The 22,796-nt window shown below is 48.6% G+C and overlaps 1 protein-coding gene across 1 annotated transcript in view; it reads right to left on the bottom strand.

Moving 5' to 3' along the window:
• exd1 (exonuclease 3'-5' domain containing 1) overlaps window positions 1–21,270 on the bottom strand; it is a gene marked incomplete at both ends in the record, with an annotated part of 23,145 nt that extends 1,875 nt beyond the window's left edge. Inside the window, 12 exons of the mRNA XM_084481721.1 lie at window positions 15,079–15,445; window positions 15,665–16,219; window positions 17,541–17,732; window positions 18,005–18,148; window positions 19,147–19,227; window positions 19,332–19,436; window positions 19,987–20,073; window positions 20,263–20,339; window positions 20,444–20,520; window positions 20,617–20,650; window positions 20,768–20,836; window positions 21,141–21,270. Of these exons, the coding sequence (XP_084337847.1) occupies window positions 15,079–15,445; window positions 15,665–16,219; window positions 17,541–17,732; window positions 18,005–18,148; window positions 19,147–19,227; window positions 19,332–19,436; window positions 19,987–20,073; window positions 20,263–20,339; window positions 20,444–20,520; window positions 20,617–20,650; window positions 20,768–20,836; window positions 21,141–21,270 (1,918 nt within the window). The remainder of the gene's footprint in view (window positions 1–15,078; window positions 15,446–15,664; window positions 16,220–17,540; window positions 17,733–18,004; window positions 18,149–19,146; window positions 19,228–19,331; window positions 19,437–19,986; window positions 20,074–20,262; window positions 20,340–20,443; window positions 20,521–20,616; window positions 20,651–20,767; window positions 20,837–21,140) is intronic.
• Between the last annotated feature and the right edge of the window lie 1,526 nt (window positions 21,271–22,796).

The raw sequence follows: 22,796 nt of genomic DNA, 5'->3' as shown, positions 1-22,796 counted from the left end.
TGTGTGTGTGTGTGTGAAGACACACACTCCGACACAAACACTTCCTCGCGCGGTGGCTCTTTTATGTCTGACCTTCACGCCGGAGACCGTCCGATGTTTCCTCCCAGGATCTGAACGACGTCGGTGACGTCACGACAAATTCTCCGCGTCGGACAGCTGTGTGCGGATCGCAGTGACATTCCCCCCTCCCCCCCCTCTCTCCCCCCCCCCCCCCCCGAGTCAGGTTGAATAAGCAACTCCTATTCCTGACTACAATGTTTTCAAATATCCTAAAGATAGGACGGATCACCTTATAAACAAACCCCCCCCCCCTGAATAAAACCGGTGAACATGTATGATGCAAACGATCAGACTGGATTCACCCCCCCCACCCCCCCCCACGACCCTGCCTCCAGGAGGCCCGTTTTAAACGTGGATATTTCCTCTTCCACATCGCTGTCTCCCCCCCTCCCCCCCCCCCCAATCCCTTCTCCCCTTCCTCCGTACGGGCTGTCCCCCCCCCCCCCTCCCCCCCTCTGTTGTCACGGGGCCCGGCCTTCCGTACTATCTTGTTATCTCAGCGAGTGTTTCCTGAGAGCACCCCCCCCCCCCCACCTTGCGGTGGGGGGGGGGGGGGGGGGGGGGCTGCTGGGGGGGGCTCGCGGGGCGACACGTCCACGGGGCATTGTTCTCCCACCGTCGGACCGCCGTAAATTAGCTGGAAACGATTTGTCAGACACGGAGAGGGGGGGGGTTGGGGGGGTGATTGGGAAGAGGGGGGAGGGGGGGGGGGGGGGTTGGGGGGGGTGATTGGGAGGAGGAGGGGGGGGGGGGGAGTAAAAACAACATGGCTCTGATGTGGCCCTGAACTACATATCACGCAGATATGGTAATGGTCCGCCCTAATTGCTGCAATTTCTGAGCCATTATGAAAAACGTTATCCAGAGCCCCCCTCCCCCCGCCTAAAAAAAACAGATTAGCAAGAAGGAATTTTCTCATTTCATGCCTCTATGAGAACTACTGTACATGGTGTTGGAGCCTGTTGGACCGTTTCTCTCGTTTTGCCATGAAATAAATCGTTCTGTGCTGTTGTTTCGTGTGGATGAAGATGAAGGGTTTGGCCTCACGCATGTTTCCTGGGAGCCTGCGGCGAGGGACACATGAAACGTAACATCGCTAAACCATTTTTTTTTTTTAATACTTTAATTTTGAAGGTTCCTCCGTCGACCGTTAGGACCGAGTCCTGCACAAGGCGGTCGTAACTCACCAGCAGAGGCTCGTCCCGTGACCTCCACGATGAGAAAAAAAAAAAAAAAAGTATTTATTTGTTATTGTCACAGGAGGAGCACGCCCTTGTTTATTCCGGAGCCCGGCTGCGATTGGCCACACACACACATGACCCTCTTTAACGAGGGAATTCCTGAACATCGGAGGATGTTTCACGAACATCCTGGCCCTTAATCAGCCCTCCGGCTCTCACCTACCTCGTCACGGTCACCAAGGGGTGACCTCCTCTGAGAGAGGTCACGCATCTCTCCACCCCCCCCCCACCTACCCCCCAGGTTCTTCCTGTAGAAACACACACGGTGGCCTTGTCCCACAGCACAAGTGGACGTATATGGTTTTGCGCTCGGTATCCATGGTTACAACTGTGTACAGTCCCCCCCCTCCCCCACTCATTTGTTATGATACATGCTTGTGGTGGTGGTGGGGGGGGGGGGGTACTGTACTGTGCAAGTATGCTTTCTCTGGCTGCGTCTTCTGTCTGGATGCTTTTCTCCACGGGCCCCCCCCCCCCCAAAAAAAACGTCCCTCACCCCTTCTGAGTGTCAGCGCCGTGTTCCCATGGATGTTAAAACGACCCGCGGGGAGAACCCGATTGACAGTGAGCAGAGCAGCACCAGAATGCAAAAGGTCCTCGCAAAGGGCCCGGAGGGGCCCCCCCTCCGCGGCCCCCATCAGGGAGCAGAAGATAAATACGTTTAAAAGGGGGGGACTGCGTGCTATAAAACCTGAAAACTCCACATCGGCATGCCCCCGAAAAGCTGTGACATGAGACCCTCCGTCTCCGACTGGTTCCTGAGGACTGAACCCCCACCCGCCCCCTCCTCACCCCCACAGCAGGGGTCACACATAGGGCCCCACTCACAAGCCTGGCAGCTGGCTCTGCGCTGCCCCCTTGCCAGGCTGAACTATGCTGGGAACCGAGGGGAGATCACAACCTTCAGATTAGCGCTTGCTGAGCACATAAAGAAAAGAAGAAAAAAATGTCGCACGGCTTTTGATTCGGGGCCAAGCAAGTAACAGTTTTTACAAAAATGCTTTGATAAAGAAATGCAGCCAGGGCTTGAGGGAAGGGGATCATCAGGAGTGTGAAAAATTGCAGTGATTCCATAGGAAAACAGTGTTCCTGGTGAAATAACAGTATTCCTTCTGCGAGCGGAGGAAATCAGAGGGAAGTAGAAGAAAGTCCCTCCCTCGTAGGATAGTGGATTGTTCTCCGGTTCAGGTTGTTTATGCAAAGCTAAGCATGTTTGCTTTAAATTATGTCACAATGTATCACAGGCGTGTCTCCGCACTGGTCTTTTCTTTCCTTTTGCACAGGAACAAATACTTACACACGAATACGATGATTCATTGGAATGAATGAACCAATGAAGGAGTGAATGCATTTCTGCCAAGCATCCTGATTCCCAGAGAGAGGTGAGAATCAAATCGGAGCCACGGCGAAAATAACAGGACATCCTACCCGGTACGCTTATTTACTATTTCTGACCAAAGTAGAATCTGTTACAACTAGACATGCTTCCTAGTGGCCTTTCATTGACATGCATGCTCAGTTCCTATACAGTCTTATCTTAAAATCTAATGTTAGAGTGGACACTGCTATCTGCTATTTTTAGTGACAACACAATCCCAAACAGAAACCCAAGGCACACCAACATGAGATAGTAGGAATGATAATTATGAAAAATATCATATTCTAGTAGAAAAAATCACTACTAGGATAGGTTAGTGGCATTGTTTTTAAACACAGCAGGCTCATGAATATAAGAAAGATAAATAGGTTTCTCATAAATATGTATGGCAATGGAGCCAGAACTTGGCTCCATTTTATCAATAACCACACAACTTATATTGTACAAATAACACATTTGTACAATATAAATATTTGTAAGAAATACAAATGTCAAAATTTGGATATATTCAAAATATATTCATAATATATTTATACATGGCAAGGCATATTTATGTCTATTTGTATATAACCACTGATGGGAGCCAGTGATGTGGGGCGTATGGCCGTCTGCTGAGACAGACAGGCCCTAGGCTGGCCCCTAGCGAACCCCGGCTGGCTGGGGCAGCCTCCACAGTGACACCACGGCCCTGGTCTCCACTCTGCCAAGCCGGCCTCTCTCTGCCACAGTCCCCGCGGCCCTCGGAGCACGGTTACCATGGCTCCTACTATTTTGGAGGAAAGGATGCTGGCGCCGGGCGAAGGGGCGGCGCGTTCATGCTGAAGCAGTTCATGTTTTTGTGGGTGATGTTGGAACGATTCGCAGCGTCAAAACAGATTGTGTGGCTGACTTACTTTGGCTATGTGGTCTTTAGGGCCCTGGCTGTGTGCAAGCGAGCGTGCATGCGTGCATGTGTGTGTGCATGCGCATGTTTGTGTGTGTGTGTGTGTGTGTGTGTGTGTGTGTTTGCGTGTGTGTGAGGAGGACATGTCTACCTAACCCGATTTTTCAACATATTACAAGGCCAAAATAAAAATGCATGTTATTATGTTGCGATGTTATAGAAAAGATCATGAGCTCCTCAGTTTGGAATAGTGTCTAACGGTTGTGTGTCTAACTTTAGCATATCGTTAGCCTCGTAGCATATTGCCTGAATCATATTTTAAGGTTCATCTTGTATTTAGCATCAATAAAAATACCTCAGTCAAATAGAAGATAGGCAGATAGTGATTATGGAATGTAAAAAGCACTTTGATTGGCTTAGGATCAGCAACGTCAGGAGAGTAGAGCTAGGTTAGATATCACAATTTGGACAAAATATGACTTAGGTAATTATGCTATGAGGCTAACGATATGTTAAACCGCACTTTATCTCCATATTAGAACTCCGGACTGGGTTTCTGTCTCAAGAAGAATGCAAAATATTCTGGCCGTTGTGCAGGAAAGGGTTGGGGTGGGTTGTGTGCCTTGCTCATTGGCTCTTTAAATCTATTACGGTAAAGGACAGAGGAGAATAGTGCCCTCTCCAGACAGCATGGCTCTGGCCTCAGACAATGAAGCACACAATGATGCACACCCACCCACCCAGACACCCACACACACACACCCACCTAGCCAACCACACACACACACACACACACATACCCACCCAGAGACACACACACACACACACACACACACACATACACACACACACACACACACGCACACACACACACACACACACAGTCAACCACCCACCCAGACACACACACCCACCTAGCCAACCACACACCCACCCACACAAACACACCCACCCAGACACACACACACTCACACATTAAAGCGTGCACGTGCAGCCGGGCCCCTTCAGAAGTAAAGGAGGCCCTTATTAAATTGGACCTATTTCTGATGTCATTTTCTCTTCCTTGTTTGGTTTGCGACCCGGTGACACGCGGCGGGCTGCACCCCAGAGGTTCCATCTGCGGCTCTGCTAGGGACGCAATTCAATCAGGGGGAAGCTGTGTCATTTCCCCTGCTAATCTACACCCATTTCCCCCCATATGGGTGTCATCCCCCGGCGCGACCCATTCATAGATCCACGGGGGTTTGTCACTGTCAGCTCTCACAATGTGTATTGTTCTGCTGTCTGACCACCTCAGGGTAAGGCACTTGAAAAACGCTAGAAGAACAGATAGTGCAGAGAGGAGACCCACTGAATAATGAATGAATAGATAATCATTTGGTGAAATGGTTATAGTCTAGATTCCTCCTAAACCTGCTTTGAGTCTGGTGTGTGTGTGTGTGTGTGTGTGTGTGTGTGTGTGTGTGTGTGTTTTCTGTGTTGTGTTTGTGTTTGCGTGCGTGTGTGTGTGCATCTTTGTGCGTTTTGTTTTATTCTGCATGTGTAATTGTTATGTAGTTGTTCCCGTACAAACTTCAGTAGTTTACGATGTGTTTATTGCCCTGCAGTAATTTAATTATGTCCACATTCCACAGTGTGCGTGTGTGTATGTGTATGCGTGTGTGTTTATGTATCTGTGTGTATGCGTGCCCGTGTCTGTGTATGTGTGTGCGCGCTTGCGTGTTCATGTGCAAATGTGTATGTGTGTGTGTGTGTGTGTGTGTGTGTGTGTGTGTGTGTGTGTGTGTGTGTGTGTGTGTGTGTGTGTGCGTGCGTGCAGGAAGAGCCGGCGCAGGGCTGTATTATGTTATGTCACCGAGGCCCATCCCTGCTGTTTCCTGGTTCCCCCTGCGAGCCGACATCTGGGCCTCGCTCCCCAGCTGACAGAAGAGCCTCTCACGAAGTCTGGCCCGGATTAAAGTCATATACCTGGAAACAATTTTCCTCCATTCTTTCCTCTGTAGCCTCCATAATAAAAGGAAAGTGCCCTGGCCCCGCTGCCCGGGGAGCAGAGGAACAAGCTGGCCAGGAAACTGTACCTTAATGCAGCGTTGTCTCCTTTTATGGCGCTGTAAGCAATTTCCAAACCCCATGGTGAAATGCAGTGATGGAATAGCATATTTTCGCTTATCGTTTGTAAAACAATATTACAGAGAGGGACTCAAGAAAGAGACGTAGGGCTTTAGGAAAGCATACAAACCAGTCCAAGATACATAAGGTCAGAGATGTGTGTTCAATACACAAAGAGGTCCGTTATTGTTTTGGCATGCCAAAACATGCTCATGAAAACTCTCTAAATCAGGGAATATTAAAATAAACAGAGATGAAAAGACCATCTGTGAATGACTTATGGGCATCACGGGTTATTATTTTTAACTAATGTGTGTCTTCATTCTGTATGACATGCATTGCCTTCATTACCAAGTCGTAGGGGCCCAAACTGTAATCCACTAAAAGATGATGTTGCTAGCTAGCCTTCTGTGCTATTAGCAGCTATGGTTGGAACAGTTGGAGTGGTTGGTCCCAGGGCCAGGGGGACGTAGCGTTCACACTGAGCACAAAGATACATGTGGGCACACATTAACGCATACCTGGGCCAGTTTGGCAGCCAGACACGCTTCAACAGTGTAATCGCCCAGAGCAACAGAAGGCTAGATTTGGCTAGGAGGCTTCAATCTGTCTAATCTTGCGCCATTACGGTATTTCTTTTTTCCCTAAAATTGTTTTAATTGGGTTTTTCTTTTCTTCATACAATCATTGTTTAATCTTCCACTGCCACTTTAAATCAGGTTAGCAATTAGGATAATTAAAGAAAAAAAAAAAAGGTCACGGTGTTTCACCTGAAGGGGCACTTGTAGCGGCTAATTTGCTGCTTCCAATTAGAGAGCAGCCTACTTTCCAAAGCACCATCTCTGACCTTGATCCCAGCCAAGAACATACATGCCAATCACTCCTCCGAGCTCCTTTTAGACCCAGAAGGGTGTGCAGTCTGATTATTCAAGGATTCTGCTCGGCTCCAGTCTGCTCAATCAACTGATAGATGGCATTATGGTCTGGACGGCCACGGAGTACCTATCAAGAGATCATACCAAAACAATGTTAATCGCAAGCCTGTATTAAGTAACAAGAAATAATCATCGCTGAGCGAACAATCATCTCGGCCCGATCTGATAAACACATCATTATCATCATTATCATCATCATTATCATGTGTTAACGCACCGAGTTGCGTTAACACAACTTGGCAGCTTTTGTTTGTTTTGTTCCCACATGGAAGGGCAGGTCACAGCCCGCGTCGGTCGGGGCGATGGAGGATGTCGGTTGAATGAGAGTGCGCTGCCACTCAACGTTGTAACTCCCTGTTGTTACGCCACCTGAGAGAGCAGGCCTCCCGCTGTGGAGGTGCAGAGGACGCGGGGGAAGAATGATGGAGGAACGCCTCTCCCCCCTCCCTCCTCCTCTCCCCCCCCCCCCCCCCCCCCCCCTCCTCCTCTGCCACCAGGGTCTGCTTCCTCCGCAAATCACCCAGATCTCCCTGGACAGGACCACCAGAGGAAGGTGTCAACCTTCCAAACCTCCCCCCCCCCCCCCGCCAACACACACAGGCATGCACACACACACACACATACCAACACCCACACACACAGACACTCTTGCTCACTCACACACACACACACACACACACACACACACACAGAGACACTCTTTCTCCCTCACACACACACACACACACACACACACACCTACCAGTGCAGAACAAATCACTGTAACGCGTGCTGAACAGGGAGTTTTGCCGGCGGTATTTTGTTTGTATTTCGATGTGTTCTCAGGGGCCAATTAGGGACCTGATAAGGGGCCCCGTTAAATAAACAGCCTGGCCAATTACAGCACCTAAGGCAAGAATAAATTGTGATGGAAAGTATGGGCCGTTGCCATGATAAGATACCTATCTATCTTGTTTTTGTTTAATGATCAAGCCTTAGTCTAGTCCCACACATGTTATACGTGTGTTGCTCGGATAAGTCTTGAGTCTTGGTTTAAGTCTTGCTTCATTGCTTCATACTATACTAACTTAGGTGTACTTTGACTTGTGATCCTTAGATGTCCTTGTGTTTTATATTGTATAATATATTTGATTGATTTTCTAAATCAAGGGGTAGCGAGTGCAAATTTGCAACAGAATGAAAAACGCAGCCTGGCCCCGGCCCCGGTCGCATCAGATGGTTCTAATAATTAGCCGGCACCACTTTATTCTAATCATGCCAGCAGCACCACAACACTTTGCTCTCATTAGGGCCGTGCCATTGTGTTTCCCTCGCAGTTAGCAGCCATTTTGCATCCCCCGTTGCAATACAAAGAGAGGGGAGGTAAAACAGTTTACTCACAAATCTCCCTGTGTGCCCACTGGTTTCACTCCACTTATTAACAGAGAAGTAAAGACCATCTGCTCAGTTTATACTGGTCCGGTCCCAAACCACTCCTTACTCCCATTCACCCGCTCCCATTTACACCGGCCAGCAGACTGCTTGACCAAACAGCGCCTCGAACCTCTCTCCAGCTCAATGAGGGCTACGGTTGGTGGGGCCAGGGTTCAGGAGAGAGGCCGTTTTATGGTGACGAGGGGCCGGCGGCCAAAATCGTTGCCCCTCCAACTCTTTTTGTGAAGGTTGAATAGCATTAACTCGGGTGAAGTTGGGCAGGGTACTGGCTGAGGCACAGAGCCACCGCGGGCAGCCGGCGATGACATGGAAATAGACTCGCAGCTGCTCTGTCCTTTCTATGGAAGAAAAACTTTCAAACGTCACAAAATGTGCACATTTTGTGGAACATGAGGTCAAAACACATGGATATGAATTCAATCTGAGATCCAAAATGTTGTGTTTGGGGGCCTGTAGCGCGGGTCAGCAGCGTCAGCTTATTAACGTTAACGCTACGACCTGACAAAGTTCTGTTCCATCCCCAACGCCAAGTTCAGTGACCCATTCGCCCAGCAGTCCACGACATGTAACCCAGCCCTGGATGTCTGGGGCAGCCTCCGCTAGGACAAACCGCTTCCCCGGGGGCCTGCTTGTCGACGCGCCAGGAGGGGGGCCGAACCAACACACATTAATCTGCGTCTTTTATGAATATTCAGATACAGCTGTCTGCGACAACCTGATAGCAGCTGCTCTGCTTGGGCCCCTCTGATATCCCAGTGCCACGCCTGGACGGGAGCCCCCTGCATCTGGGCCAAACGCAGGGCCCAGAAGGCCCGCAATCCCCACCGAATCCTGGTTCCTCCCCCGACTGCGTGTGGAGGGGCCAGGGGGACACACGCACACGCACACGCACACGCACGTTGGCAAGGGCACCGCTGCCACCGCGAGCAGGATGACACTCGGTGGTGTCGCTGTCTTACAACTTGATTTAGCCGACGTGGCTAAAAAGGCCTTGCCGTGTTTCACCGGACATGCAGTCCATGTTGCTCTTCAGACAAGCGCAGCTTTGACTGTTGACTGCATGTTGCTCGTTGGCAGGCCTGCTCATCAAAGGATCAGAGAAGAACTCGAAAGAAGTAGTTTCTATCTATTCGTGTTGTCAAGGCAGGTGTTGGTCTTGGTGGGGAGCGTGTGTAGAAATAGCAGAAAGGTTGAAATAAATGAATTACATTTGGAGTTTGGAAGCCATCGTTGACACAGCCAGCCTGCATATATTACTTCAAAGGCGTCGATGATGAATGGGTGGGCGAAAAACGTGTTTTTGTGTCGCAAAAAGAAAATTTCTAATTATGATGAAATGCCAAATGGGCTTAAGGTGGCATTGACGTCGTCCCCGATGACACAAATGTAATTTGCCCTTCTTTAATTACCAAACCTAATCTCGCCCTAATCCACCCATACAGCCCACAACAAGTAACAACGCTCGCATGGCGTGCCTGTGAAGGGAAGGGTTGTAAAGGCTGTCAGAGTCTGGCGTCGTCCACGAGCGCTGTGTTGTGGTGTACACACACACACACACACACACAGTCTGCTGGTTGGCCCTGACAACGAAGCAGCCCAGTCAGCTCCAGTCTGTCAGAGAGCCAGGGCCGGAGCGCAGCTGCCAGGCTGAAACAGCGGGCACTAATTCAACCAGCCACAGGGAGTCCCACTACCACCCCTCAGAGTCCCAGACCCTCGCCCCCCCCGGGTATAACCACCACGCCCACGCGCCCACGCCCCCACACACACACACACTGACACACACATGCAGCAAAAAACAAACACACAATGACACACACATACAAACAGACCTTCTAAAACACATAAACACACACGCACACCTAAAAACCGACACACACCAAAAGAAAAAAACACACACACCTGACTACACAATGCCTGCTTTAATGATGCCATACTTGCCAAAAGCTAATCTGTCATCTGTTTTAATCACATTTTCAGAGGACTGATTTATTACTGATATTATATTCTTCTGACAGCTAATCGCCTAAATTACTGATGAAAAACCTTTATAACTTTGATGATGCTCTCATCCTATTGGTAACAGCAGCCTTACTAGCTAGTGTAACCACTCTACTATAAGAACAGAGAAAAAGAGATGAAAAGATGAGAGGTTTCTGGCTTCTGCTTCTGCGTTAATGTGTGTTGTTGACACGTTTCCATGTCCCTGCGTGAACCATTAACATCCCGCTCGCTTTTCCTTTATCTCCTTTTGGGCAAGCGAGTATCCCTGAAGCCCCAGGGAGGGAGAGCGGGCCAGTCGCTCGGTGGTTGGTCAGGCTCACGCCAAAACGCTTAGGACCTCTGAGCAGCCATCAACACTGGGCCTGAGTTCTCTGGTCCCTACTGTAGACAAATCCTCAGATGTATCGTCTTGAAATACCCAGCACCCGTTGCATGGAACAACCTCCTGAAAGACTTTGCATTGTCAGAACTGATCTCATAGGATGCCTTTGGCTTCGTGTGATGCTAAAGGACCTTGAACGTTGTCCAAGAAATTGTCCCTGTGCTTTATAGTCGGTACCTATGAAATCCCAAAAACGTATTTTTAATCGGATGATAAGTGTGCATTTGGTTTTTGTTTGGGTGCAAGCTGTTTGTTTGATGATGTTTCCTTGGCCAGGTCTCCCTTGAAAAAAAGAGTTCTTAATCTCAGTGAGACTACCTGGTGAAATAAAGGTTTAATGATACAAACATTGTCCCTTTAAACACAGATTGTACAGTTGCTGTACTATTGCCCCTTCGTGCACAGCAGCACTCAGAGTGAGCTGTACGGCTGACAGAGCCTGTTTGTTTCTGTGTACGTTAATGAGGTCTTTGGTGTGCTAGCATCCCAGCATGCATCTGAAAGCATGATTAAAAGCCTTTCTGTTTGTGCGTGCGTGTCTGTTGGGGTGTGTGTGTGTGTGTGTGTGTGTGTGTGTGTGTGTGCATCCTTTTCGCGTAAATTAACATTCTGAAAAGATACCATCAGCGGGGGAGGTGTTGAAAATTTGATGATGTTCTAATTTGAGGGTCTTTCTCGTTCTCCACCTGAGCGACCACCTGGAAAGCTCTGCCCCCTTCCCACGTTAAATATTAACTCATATCAATTCTAACCAGGGCGGAGCGCGGCTACGGGTGGTGGGGTGTGGGGTTGATATGGTAACACGATAGAGAGACAGACAAGAGACTGATCCACAGCAAGAGAGAGAGAGAGAGAGACACACTCACGATAAACAAATGGGCGACCGTGGGGATCAGCATATCGCTGTGTGCTAGCGCGCGCCAGGCAATTATTATTACGTGAGTCCAGAGGAACACGGCTCTAATTAGCTCACTGCTGCGGTCGCCCCCGTACCCTCCACTTGTTCTTAATAAGCGGGTTGCCTCTGATCATCACCCTGTAGGCCCAGCTGCTTACTACAGGAGAACTCAATGCACCAGACCTAGGCCCGCCGTGAGCTGTAGTCAACAACTTCTCGTAGCATGAGCTAGGAAATGCCAACGCGGCAGGACTGGGCATCATCCCGCTGGCTGGGCCTGAGAACGGGCAGCAGTTTGAAGAGCAGTGTCCCTCATAATGTAATCATGTACGGTTCCGGGGACGAGAGCTGCCGAGCCTAGCGCTCACACTCAGGTGCACCTGTTAGGCTACTGACTCAACTGGGAACTGAAATGATGTGCGTTTGCAAACCAGCTAACACGGGCGGTGTTCACAACAAGCCATTAGGAAACAGAGGGTGGTCTTTGAGGAATGCTTCTGACCGTGACTAATAATTCATTGATAATTAATAATTATTTACGAAATATGCCGCATAATGCAAAACTTTACTCTGCCTTCTTCTATGTGGATTAACATCTCCCCTTTGCAGTTAAATAAAAATGATGTTTTTTTGGCAGTAGCAGGTTCTCAAAAGTTCAGCTTACCATGTAGCAATTCAACACAAACATAAAAAAAAAACAGTGGCAAACTCCATGTACTATCATCAAACTACAACATGCATGACAGTTGCTAACCAGTAAACAATCATTTCTGAAAGCACAGTGGAGTCAAGGAAAAGGATCGACGGATTTACATTCTGTTTTGATAATTACTGTTTATAGCTGACCTATATTTATTATACCTTGAACCATAACAGCCGGGACCCAGGCCTCCATTTCAACACTGCAAAAGTCAAAAACAACAATTGACTCAAACTGACCGGTGAACCTCCATTTTGGGATGCAAAAATCAACACAGCTGGACATCCTAACGTTTGTGTTTATGTCTGCATGCTACCTTTCCGAGCAAAGTCTAAAAATAGCCGTGCAACATCCTGCGGTGATGCCGAAGGTGCAGTCATCTTTCCCTTCTGAAGGACACAACACTGTCTGAAGTTGAGGAGGTGGGCGGTGTGGGAGGGGGGTGGGGGGGAGGGGGGAGGGAGGAAGGGATGGAGGAAGCTGTGACTACCGTGTGACAAGCGCCCAGTTCCTTCCTCCCGAGCCTGAGAAACAGGAAGTGGAGCTCATAAGGCATTATTGTGACGGCGAGGAAATGCAAGGTCCTCTAAAATAAGAGCCCCCCGCTATGGCTGTCAGGGACAGGGGGGGTCCGTACCCCCCAGGCCCGGGGAGACCAGTATACGGCTCCCCGCTTCGGTCCTCATGCTGATGTGACGCAGGTACAGACTGGGAGAGGAGATAAATACGCAGGCCAGGAGGCGTCCGCTCCACGCTCTACAACAGGACAGGCACACGGATGCAGTGGTGGACGGGGAGGGGGACTAAAGTGAGCCATTGGAACCAAACCGTCATGAATTAGTTTGTGACTAACACATTGTTTGTTACCCACTGTCTAAAGCGAGCCAACAGTACGAAACGATCATGAATTAGTTAGTAAGTCATAACATCGTTACCCACTGTCTGAAGCAAGTCAACGGATCATTAACGTTCATGAATTTGTTTTTAACTCCCGACTTTGGTAAAACCCAACATCATTCCCCCGTTTCCACCATCAACCCCATAAGAGACGTAGCTTCACTACATTGTCATATCCACCGACCGTTTGGAGGTGGAGCAGGAGGCCGGAGGGAACCATATGGGAGGGATCCAGCCTGAACGTCAGCAGAAGCTGAGGAGGAGCTGGTTGCTAGGGGAGAGGAGCAGGCTTTGTGCCCAGTTCCCCTCCCAGTTAATTAAAACCCTGCGTTATCTGTTTCATGCTTTCAATTAGAACGCGCTGGCACCAGCCCACCACGCTGTATGTAGAGAACCATGGCAATAAGACGCAATTAATGCAGCGGGGGGGCCCCCCGTTTGCCGCGGGAGCGTCCGACAATGGCTGACGTTGTTTTTCTGTGTTTTGTCTGTTCCTCTCTAGGTTTGATCTCTAACCAACGTTTATGTAAGATCTAATTAGAATCGCTGGCCAATATTAAATACGTGTAATCAAATGGTTATGGTTGTTATTATTAGGGAGTCGTGTGTGAGACCACGTTTACAACAGGTATGGGGTCTCCGTCGTTGAAGTGCAGCTTCGATGGAGGGGGCCTCATGAGCCATATCAAAGCTCAGCTGGCACCACGTCTAATGGTTTCAGTAATCAAAAGAGCCGTCCGGGTACAACGACTTTTGTTCAATTAACAGCAAAGGCATCAAGGTCCTCCGAGCTCACAGCCTGAATTAACGACAACCATGCATTAAAAAATCAATCAATCCTTCTAAACCTGACAGGCTGTGTGTGTGTTTTAGTATGTTTGACGCCATTTGTAATTAATGTGTGCCCCGACAGAGAATGCGATTATTTATTGACCAAGAACACACACACACACACACACACACACACACACACACACACACACACACTAGGTATGAAATGGATTGTAGATTTAAGAACACAGTGTGCAATACAAACAGATATTGGTAACTGATAACTGCATTGCTAATTGCTTAGCACAAATCACCAACATCACCATCATCAAGACTAATGAGGAAGGAAAAACAGAACTGTAATCTCTTGTTCAGAACACTGCGAGTTATGCATCACACTGAATATAATGAACACACACAGAACACAACTTTGGAACAAGCAAATCCTTTGGAGCAAAAAACTAAACAAACATCTCCTGCCATCTATTGGCATAGTGTGGAATAACATGTGATACGAGATCGGCCAACAGGAACGTGCGGCCGTGGCTCAGAGGCCCCTTTACATCTTCCTGAAGGAGGCAAAGGACTGACTGAGAGGGGGCGAGAGGGGACTGATGGACGTGTTCAACAGTCCTCTTCCCAGGCCGGTAGTGTGTCCATGCAGGACCCCAGCGGCCCTGAGGCCCGCAGTCTGATTATCCATAGAGGCCCAAGGGAGGAGCCCATCCTGGGGGACCGGACTAGAGGCCAGGGACTTCTGGAGCCCAAACCCTCTCCCAAATGATGGGAGCGCAACAGGGGGCGTCTGGGGGGCTTCACTTAGAGGCCTTCCCCTGCCAATTAGGCCCGGCATCAACTCTCTCATTCCAGGGTTACTGGGAGACAGGAGGGAGGGCCTGGGAGCCAGTGCAGGGGGAGGCGCCGGACCCAGAACACCAGGGGGAGGAGCCAGACCCAGGACCGCAGGGGGAGGAGCCAGACCCAGGACCGCATGAGGAGGAGCCAGACCCAGGACCACAGGGGGAGGAGCCAGACCCAGGACCGCATGGGGAGGAGCCAGACCCAGGACCACAGGGGGAGGAGCCAGACCCAGGACCGCAGGGGGAGGAGCCAGACACAGGACCGCAGGGGGAGGAGCCAGACCCAGGACCGCATGGGGAGGAGCCAGACCCAGGACCGCAGGGGGAGGAGCCAGACCCAGGACCGCAGGGGGAGGAGCCAGACCCAGGACCACAGGGGGAGGAGCCAGACCCAGGACCGCATGGGGAGGAGCCAGACCCAGGACCACAGGGGGAGGAGCCAGACCCAGGACCGCAGGGGGAGGAGCCAGACCCAGGACCGCAGGGGGAGGAGCCAGACCCAGGACCGCAGGGGGAGGAGCCAGACCCAGGACCGCATGGGGAGGAGCCAGACCCAGGGCTGCAGGGGGAGGAGCCAGACCCAGGGCTGCAGGGGGAGGAGCCAGACCCAGGGCTGCAGGGGGAGGCCTGGCGGCCAAACCAGCGGGGGTCAGGGCAGTGGACTGGAGGGAGGACCCCCTGGTCAGCTGTGGGCAGCTTGCGGGTGCCTCCATTGAGAGAAAGCTGAATGCTCGTGCGATTGGCGGAGGCTCCACGTGTGGCACGTTGTTAGGGGCATCTGCCTGGATCAGAGACATGGGGTCCCAGCTGGCTACCAGCCCCGGAGGCCTGGTCTTAAACAGAGGCGTGGTTATGGGCGGGGTCTGAGACAGAGGCATGGTTATGGGCGGGGTCTGAGACAGAGGCTTGGTTATGGGCGGGGTCAGAGAAACAGGCTTGGGTATGGGCGGGGTCTGAGACAGAGGCTTGGTTATGGGCGGGGTCAGAGAAACAGGCTTGGGTATGGGCGGGGTCTGAGACAGAGGCTTGGTTATGGGCGGGGTCTGAGACATAGGCTTTGGTATGGGCGGGGTCTGAGACAGAGGCTTGGTTATGGGCGGGGTCAGAGAAACAGGCTTGGGTATGGGCGGGGCCTGAGAGGGAAGCGTGATTGTCGGTGGGGTCTGAAACAGAGACATGGTTTTAGGCGGGGTCTGAGAGCGAGGCGTGGTCATGGGCAGGGTCAGAGGCGTGGTTATGGGCGGGGTCTGAGGCGTGGTGATGGGCGGGGTCTGAGAGGGAGGCATGGTCATGGGCAGGGTCAGAGGTGTGGTGATGGACAGGGTCAGAGACGTGGTTATGGGCGGGGTCTGAGAGGGAGGCGTGGTGATGGGCAGGGTCAGAGGCGTGGTGATGGACAGGGTCTGAGGCATGGTTATGGGCGGGGTCTGAGAGGGAGGCGTGGTGATGGGCGGGGTCTGAGGCGTGGTTATGGGCAGGGTCTGAGGCGTGGTTATGGGCGGGGTCTTAGACTGAGGCGTGGCTTCGGGTGGGTTCTTGGCGCAGGGGTGGAAGCGTTCCAGCAGGCCGCGCTGGCTGAGGCTGAAGCAGTCGAGGGCATGGCGCTGGCGGTCCTTCCGCAGGTTGTCCAGTTCCCTCAGCTCCCTGGGCAGCTCCAACACGCTGCTCTGTGGACACGCACGCACACACGCTAGGCTTGGGCCAGTCTGCCATCGGATGGTAGGTTGGCGATCGAAGGGATGGTCGCCTATTTGTTTTTCCTGCGCCGATATTAAGGCGATTTTCATAACTTACTATCAGAACTTACTCTATAATCAGAGCACACGTAGAGCTTTATGTCCTGCTTTGCTGAATGTGTGTATCCGCCGCTATTCAAAAGAAGCTTGAACATACGAAGATGAGTGAATACTCCGGCCCATGCGCACATTCAGCAAAGCAGGACAATGAAAATGTCTGGTGTTTTGCAGACAATCGCTTATTTACTTGACATTATAGCAAGCAACATCGATGTTCGTGAAATAATAGGCAAGAGGCGGAGAGCTACGTTTGATGGAGTCTACGTTTGCTCTGTTTGTAGAGCCATACGAGTGGACGAGTGACTTTTTAAACCGGTTTTCCATCTCTTTTCCATGGTTTTCTGTTCTCTTATGTACCTGCTGCTCACCAGAACTTTGCTCTGCACTCCACAAGATTAGGTCAACATTGGATTGTGATGTTAAAGATAATAATGTTAAACGGAACATGATATTTCGCACAGGTACACAATCTTTAAAGGGTTGTTGTTCTTTGATAGAGACATTGCTATAAAGTATTAATATTAGGGGTGTAACGATACACAAAAGTCACGATTCGGTACATACCTCGGTTTTTCGGTACAGCAGTTTTAGTTTATTATTAAACTTTTTTTTTAATTTGATTTGATTTATAAAATTGCATCAAACAAATGCCTTACACAAATGAAAAGACATCAAATACAATTGAGGATAAAAACACAATAAAGTCCAGGACTTATTTCAATTGTGGTCCTCAACACAAAACATCAGAACATTTTTTTTTTTCGCTGTTGATGTACCGAAATGAAATGTGATTAGAACTGTTAGACCGGTACTGAAAATTTTCGGTGCGAATACACGTATCGTTACACCCCTAATAAATATTTTGAATAAAATGTTGACTCTTATATAAATGTTTATCCACGTAACTTTAACTATATAGCTTACAGTTGACGTAACTCCCCTCAGCCCCCTGGTACACACACACACACACACACACACACACACACACACAACTACCCTAGCGTAAAATAGACAACATTACTTTACAACGTTACACAACAGTAACATAATGCAAAAATGTTGGGCAAGCTATCCCCCCTCTGCTCCAGGAGCAAACAAGGTCAAATAGCTTGCCAAACTCTTAAACATACACGATACAAACATTTAAGAGTGCGGCACCACGTTTAAAGAGGAGGCGAGTGTGGGAACGCACCATGGTGATGTGCCCGACGGCGCCGGGCTCTGTGAGGCTGTTGCTGAGGTAGGAGTCGACACGGCCCAGGTACTCTGTCATCATGGCGTCCAGCAGCACCACCCGGAGGGGCTGGAGATGGATCACACCCAGGGCCATGGCCTTGAGCAGGGGCAGGGGGCACGGGCGCGCGTACCACATCTCCCTCTCCTCCTGGGACGCCACACAGCCACGGAGCACAGCAGGGTTGGGTTGGGTTGGCACGATCACGTTTTACAGGATTTCACCGTCAATCCTCAAGCATAATTATTTAAAGTAATTTATCCGCGACGCAAATGGCGACGAAAAGAAAGACGGGAACACTTGGGTCATATCAGGATGTAACATCCACCAAAACAACAGAGGATATCTGCTTATATCACACTGTCAAGGTAACATTGCCATGTTGCCGTTCCCCTCCCTGGCCACTAGGTGGCGGTGTGTACCTTGCTGAGCTGTGACTTCATCCGAAGAGAGGAGAGACTGGAGGAGGGCACCTTGAGGTACATGCTGACCACCTCCTGCAGTGTGCTGACCCGGTCAGGAAGGTAGCCACCCGTTTCCGAGTGGAAGCACATCACATCTGCCACCTCCAAAGAAAATTATATAAATACATACATGGCGGGCAGCAGAAGTTTGCAGTTTCAACTAAAAATCAATGCAGGGGTTTATTTCGTTTTTCTGGATCCAGTAAAATTAATTCCCCTTTGCATTATAGGCTTTTGTCGTGTTTAGAGCTGCTGCTGCTGTTTCATTGTCCCTTCATTGGCTATATCTTAAGCCAATCAGAGTGCTTTTTACATTCCATAATCACTATCGGCCCAACTCAACTATTTAACTGAGGCATTTTTGACGCTAAATAAAAGATAAACCTTAAAATATGACTTAGGCAATTATGCTATGAGGCTAAGGATATGTCAGAGCTGCTGTAGGTGAGATTCAAGAGCTGTAAAGAGATGGCAGAAAAGAGCACAAACTAAACCAGAAAATGTCCACTCCCTCTCTTCCCCTGTTCCTCACTACATTTCTCCACCATTGAGAGGTGTTGCAGTTCAGGCGCCTGTTATTGATAGACAGGAAAGATTACCCAACCTAATCACAGAACAGATTTAGCCCAAGATTTGTCCGAAATAAGCCGGGAGTGGTCTAAAATATAAATTACCTGATGCAGAGGAAGGTGCAGTCAAATCAAAATTGATACTCTCACAGCGCATTTCCCTCGCTAATAGCTGATGGGGGACTAGGACTATATATTAAAAATTCTAAATACACTCAAATAATAGCTCTTAAAGCTTACCTACAGCACCCTTAAGTGTCATTAGGCAGTTGTTTGGGTGTGAGATCATTACATCTGCATACGACTGCTTAACTCAAAACTGGTATCAAAATCGGCGGATAAATCTGAGCTTGTTACCAAGGTTGTATTCGGGTGAATATAAGAGCTCTGGAGAGAGCCGGCACAGTAAGAACCAAAACCCTGTTCTGCCTGAGTGTGGTCGAAACAAAGACTAAAAGACGACATGCAACACATGCAGCGCACTCTGTTGCACTGAGGTGTGGTCACATCAAAGCTTGCTCATTTCATTACCTGCGTGTCAAAGACGTTTGTGAGGTTCACTCCGAACTGCGCCAGCAGACTGCTCGCAACGCCTCGGCAGTCGTGCACGACCTGTGTGACAACATTCAATCCCGTGCGGGGGCGTCAGCATACAAACACTGACCATTCAAGCAAGGCTGCGGCGTTGCAGCACTGATGTCTGGCTCAGACTTTACCTTGAGCATCCGCTGGCTCTGAAGGATCATGGAGAGGCCGTTCTTGAAAGCTTGAGCTCCAAGCAACAGGATGTCAAAGAGGTACACCCTGTTCTTCGTCGCAATCTACAAAAAGAAAATACCTTGTTTTAAAATGATGCATAGACCAACACTTTACATTTACATCTAGAGCATTTAGCAGACGCTTTTATCCAAAGCGACTTGCAATGAATACATTTGTCAGAAGAAAGAGAAAGTCTATCGCTGTCTGTACAGTAAGGATGTTCATAGAACCAAGTGCCAAGCACTAACAATTGGTAGATTAACCCAATACCCGTATAAAACAAAGATAGCTAGGATAAGACTTCACATAACAATTCCCAACAAGACCCCCCTCTCCAGACTGCCATGTGCATGATGCAATCAACAGGTGAATACACACTAGTTAGTTCAACGTGTGTGTGTTCAGATTGGGCCGATGGCTTGGGCTCGGGTAACGCTGCCTTCAGCTTTCTCAAGAGGTGCTGATCCAAACAACATCACACTCGACACTGCGCTTCCTTCGGTCCGCGGCAGTACACCCAACGAGTGTGAAGTCTATTGGATGAACGGTTGTCGAGAAAAATCTAAAGGATGGATAGACAGTGACTGCTGTAGCTATGGAACCTGTCTTTACCTGCAGCCAGCAGAGTCTGCCATGCTGGAACGATTCCACTCCATCAGCTGCCACACCGATCACATGCTGCTTCTTAATGTGCATCACCTACGAAAGAGAGAGAGACAGACAGAGTGACAGACAGACAGACACAGACCGACAGAGCAGTATAGAGAGAGAAGAGACAGACAGACAGACAGACAGACAGACAGACAGACAGACAGACAGACAGACGTAGCTCCGCATCAGCATCAAATCAGAAGGTTTGAGAAGGAAAGCGTTCAGTGTGAAACTTACAGCAGGTCCAAACTTCTCATTAAACTCATCGATGACCTGAAAGTTCACATACTCATCGCCATCATCATCATCATTACCTAGGAACAAAAAAGATGTGCATAACCTTAGGTCAAATGAAACAACAAGAATAATACTTTTGAAAGTGTTCAGAGTAGGTCTTCCTCCTTTTTAACAAACTCACCACAAATTATGTTCTTTTTGTAAGGCTGAAACTCTTCCACATTCAGAATACCTTCACTCTCTGGGATGGATATTTCTCTGCAGAAAGGATTAATTTCAATGATACATAATGTGTTGTAGATCTCATCTTGTTTCACATGATAGTCACCCTTACCCGTCAGTCATTTACTTTACCCTTTGATAGCGTTTGTTTCTCCACAGAATTCCACTGTAACGGATTAAAAAACATGTGAACTAAAACACACACATTTGCACATAAACAAGCCACATAAACCTGGCTCTACCTGGACCACTGATAAAAGCATTGTTTAATGTCGCTACTCACCATTCACAATCTCGTGGCCAAAGAAAAGTTTCACCCCAGGGAACTTTCTTCCATCCTTGACATCAACAACTGAGTGATCATGAAATGATGAGGAAATTATAATGAAAGATTAAGACTCCACATTTTCTACGCGACAGGATTAATATACTTCCCCAAAAATATAATCTTGCAATCTCACATGCAAGGTAGCAGTTGCTGATTGAATAGACGAGATAACCAAATCGGTTTCATCAGACTGTAAGGTTTCAGTATTAAGCCAGGCATTAGCAACTGTTATTAAAAACAACCCTAGTATTCACAGGATTAGGTCTGGATCTACTTAGTTATAGAACGTAACGCTTTGAAGTCATTCGTGCAAACAGCAACTACTAACCATCCGTCAAGGTCACTGTTTTTTCTGGATTGATTCGCTGGACAACGCCAAAGTAGGATGCTGTTTTCAGGGTCAACTTGACGCGCTTGTTCTTGAGAATATTTACAAATTCAAGTTCCTCTACGGCCATTTCACGACAGTGCTTGATAAAGGTTTATGGTAATATGGTTACTCAATTCGCCGCTATAATCAGTTCACTACTGAAAGCATGGCCTGATGATGGTCACGACTTTTTGTGAACACAGGTCAAAGGTCAGTAAGGCTGCGCGTCATGATAGACTGGCGCGTAATCTTCGTCAAAAAAAAATTTTTAGTTAAATGTCGATTTTAATGATTCACTATTGTTTACTCTTCTTTTTGCTGTTGGTTGTGTGAAACTGTCGTGTACAAATGAATAAAGTTGCATTCGTTTGTACACGACTGCATTGTATGCAGGTCTTAACAGGCATCATCAGTTGGTATCTCCCTAGCCGCTGTATCATGGTGCTTTATCTTGTGTTATACGACATCCACAAGGGGGGGCACGAAACGTGCCGACAACATTTGCCCAAATAGTCTGGCACCCAGTAACACAGAGCTGCCAACTCTCACGGTTTCACCGTGTGACACACGTTTTTGCCTGCTTACACATGCGCACACGCCACACATCCACTTTCTCACGGCAAAATAAAAAAAAAAGCCCCCCCCCAGCAGCCCTGAGTAACATAATGACTGACACAGGAGGTTCTCTTCAGGAGGCCTCCACCCATGGCACCTCACCCCCATCGCCCCATCAGTTTATTTAAACTGTGTATACACATATAAACAATGGCACTTTTAGGAAATGAAGTGTGCCCCTTGACAGTGTTTATCAAATACATAAAACATACATACCTGGTAGTAGCTCAGGAGGTAGAGCTACTTCAATCCCCAGTAAGACACCTAAACTCAGACAAGCTGGCTGTCGAGTTGCATGGCTGAGACCTCTGTTGGAGTGTGTATGTGTGTATGAATGGTTGTACATCACTTTGGACAAAAGCGTGAATGTACACAATACTCTCCCATGTGTTTTCAATGGTGGAAGCTTTAGAATCTCGTCATTGCAAGACTTTTTCAAGTCTTGTTTTGAAAGTTTTTCAGATTTCAAACAACTTCATTAAGGATGTTTGGTAATGCTTTGTTTAAACCTTATTGTGTCTTAACTGATATGTGTGTAAGATAAATTCTACTACAGAGACTTGTGGAAAACTAGTTCAAAGGTGAAAAAGCCACTTGAATAATTGTGTAGAATAAAACAATCCTTTAGTTTTTCATCACACAAAAGAGAAGAATACAGGAGAATGAACAGGCTACAACTACGCTACAACACACTTCTGATTCCACACTGTCACCAAAAGCTATACCAAACATGAAATAGCAGCCCTGATTATAACCTGCCTATACACACATGTGGACGGCATGTGCAATGTAATGTGCAGTGTGTAGATCTAAATGTGTGTGGAAAGGGTTTGAGTGCTGCCAGGGAGGGAGTGGTCCACTATATCTTAGAGAGATAGCCGGCGAGCTGATATGTACTCTTGACGGAAACACAGCTGAAGTCACACATTGTTCATTTCCAGACGAGGGTGGTACTTTATCAGAGGGAGTGTATGGGGCAGATCTCACTGGAGTTCTTGC

The sequence above is a fragment of the Micromesistius poutassou genome (genome assembly GCF_964030765.1).
Source record: "Micromesistius poutassou genome assembly, chromosome: 17".
NCBI lineage: Eukaryota > Metazoa > Chordata > Actinopteri > Gadiformes > Gadidae > Micromesistius > Micromesistius poutassou.
The sequence above is the reverse complement of the archived record's forward strand: the minus strand, read 5'-3'. Positions and strand labels throughout refer to the sequence as shown.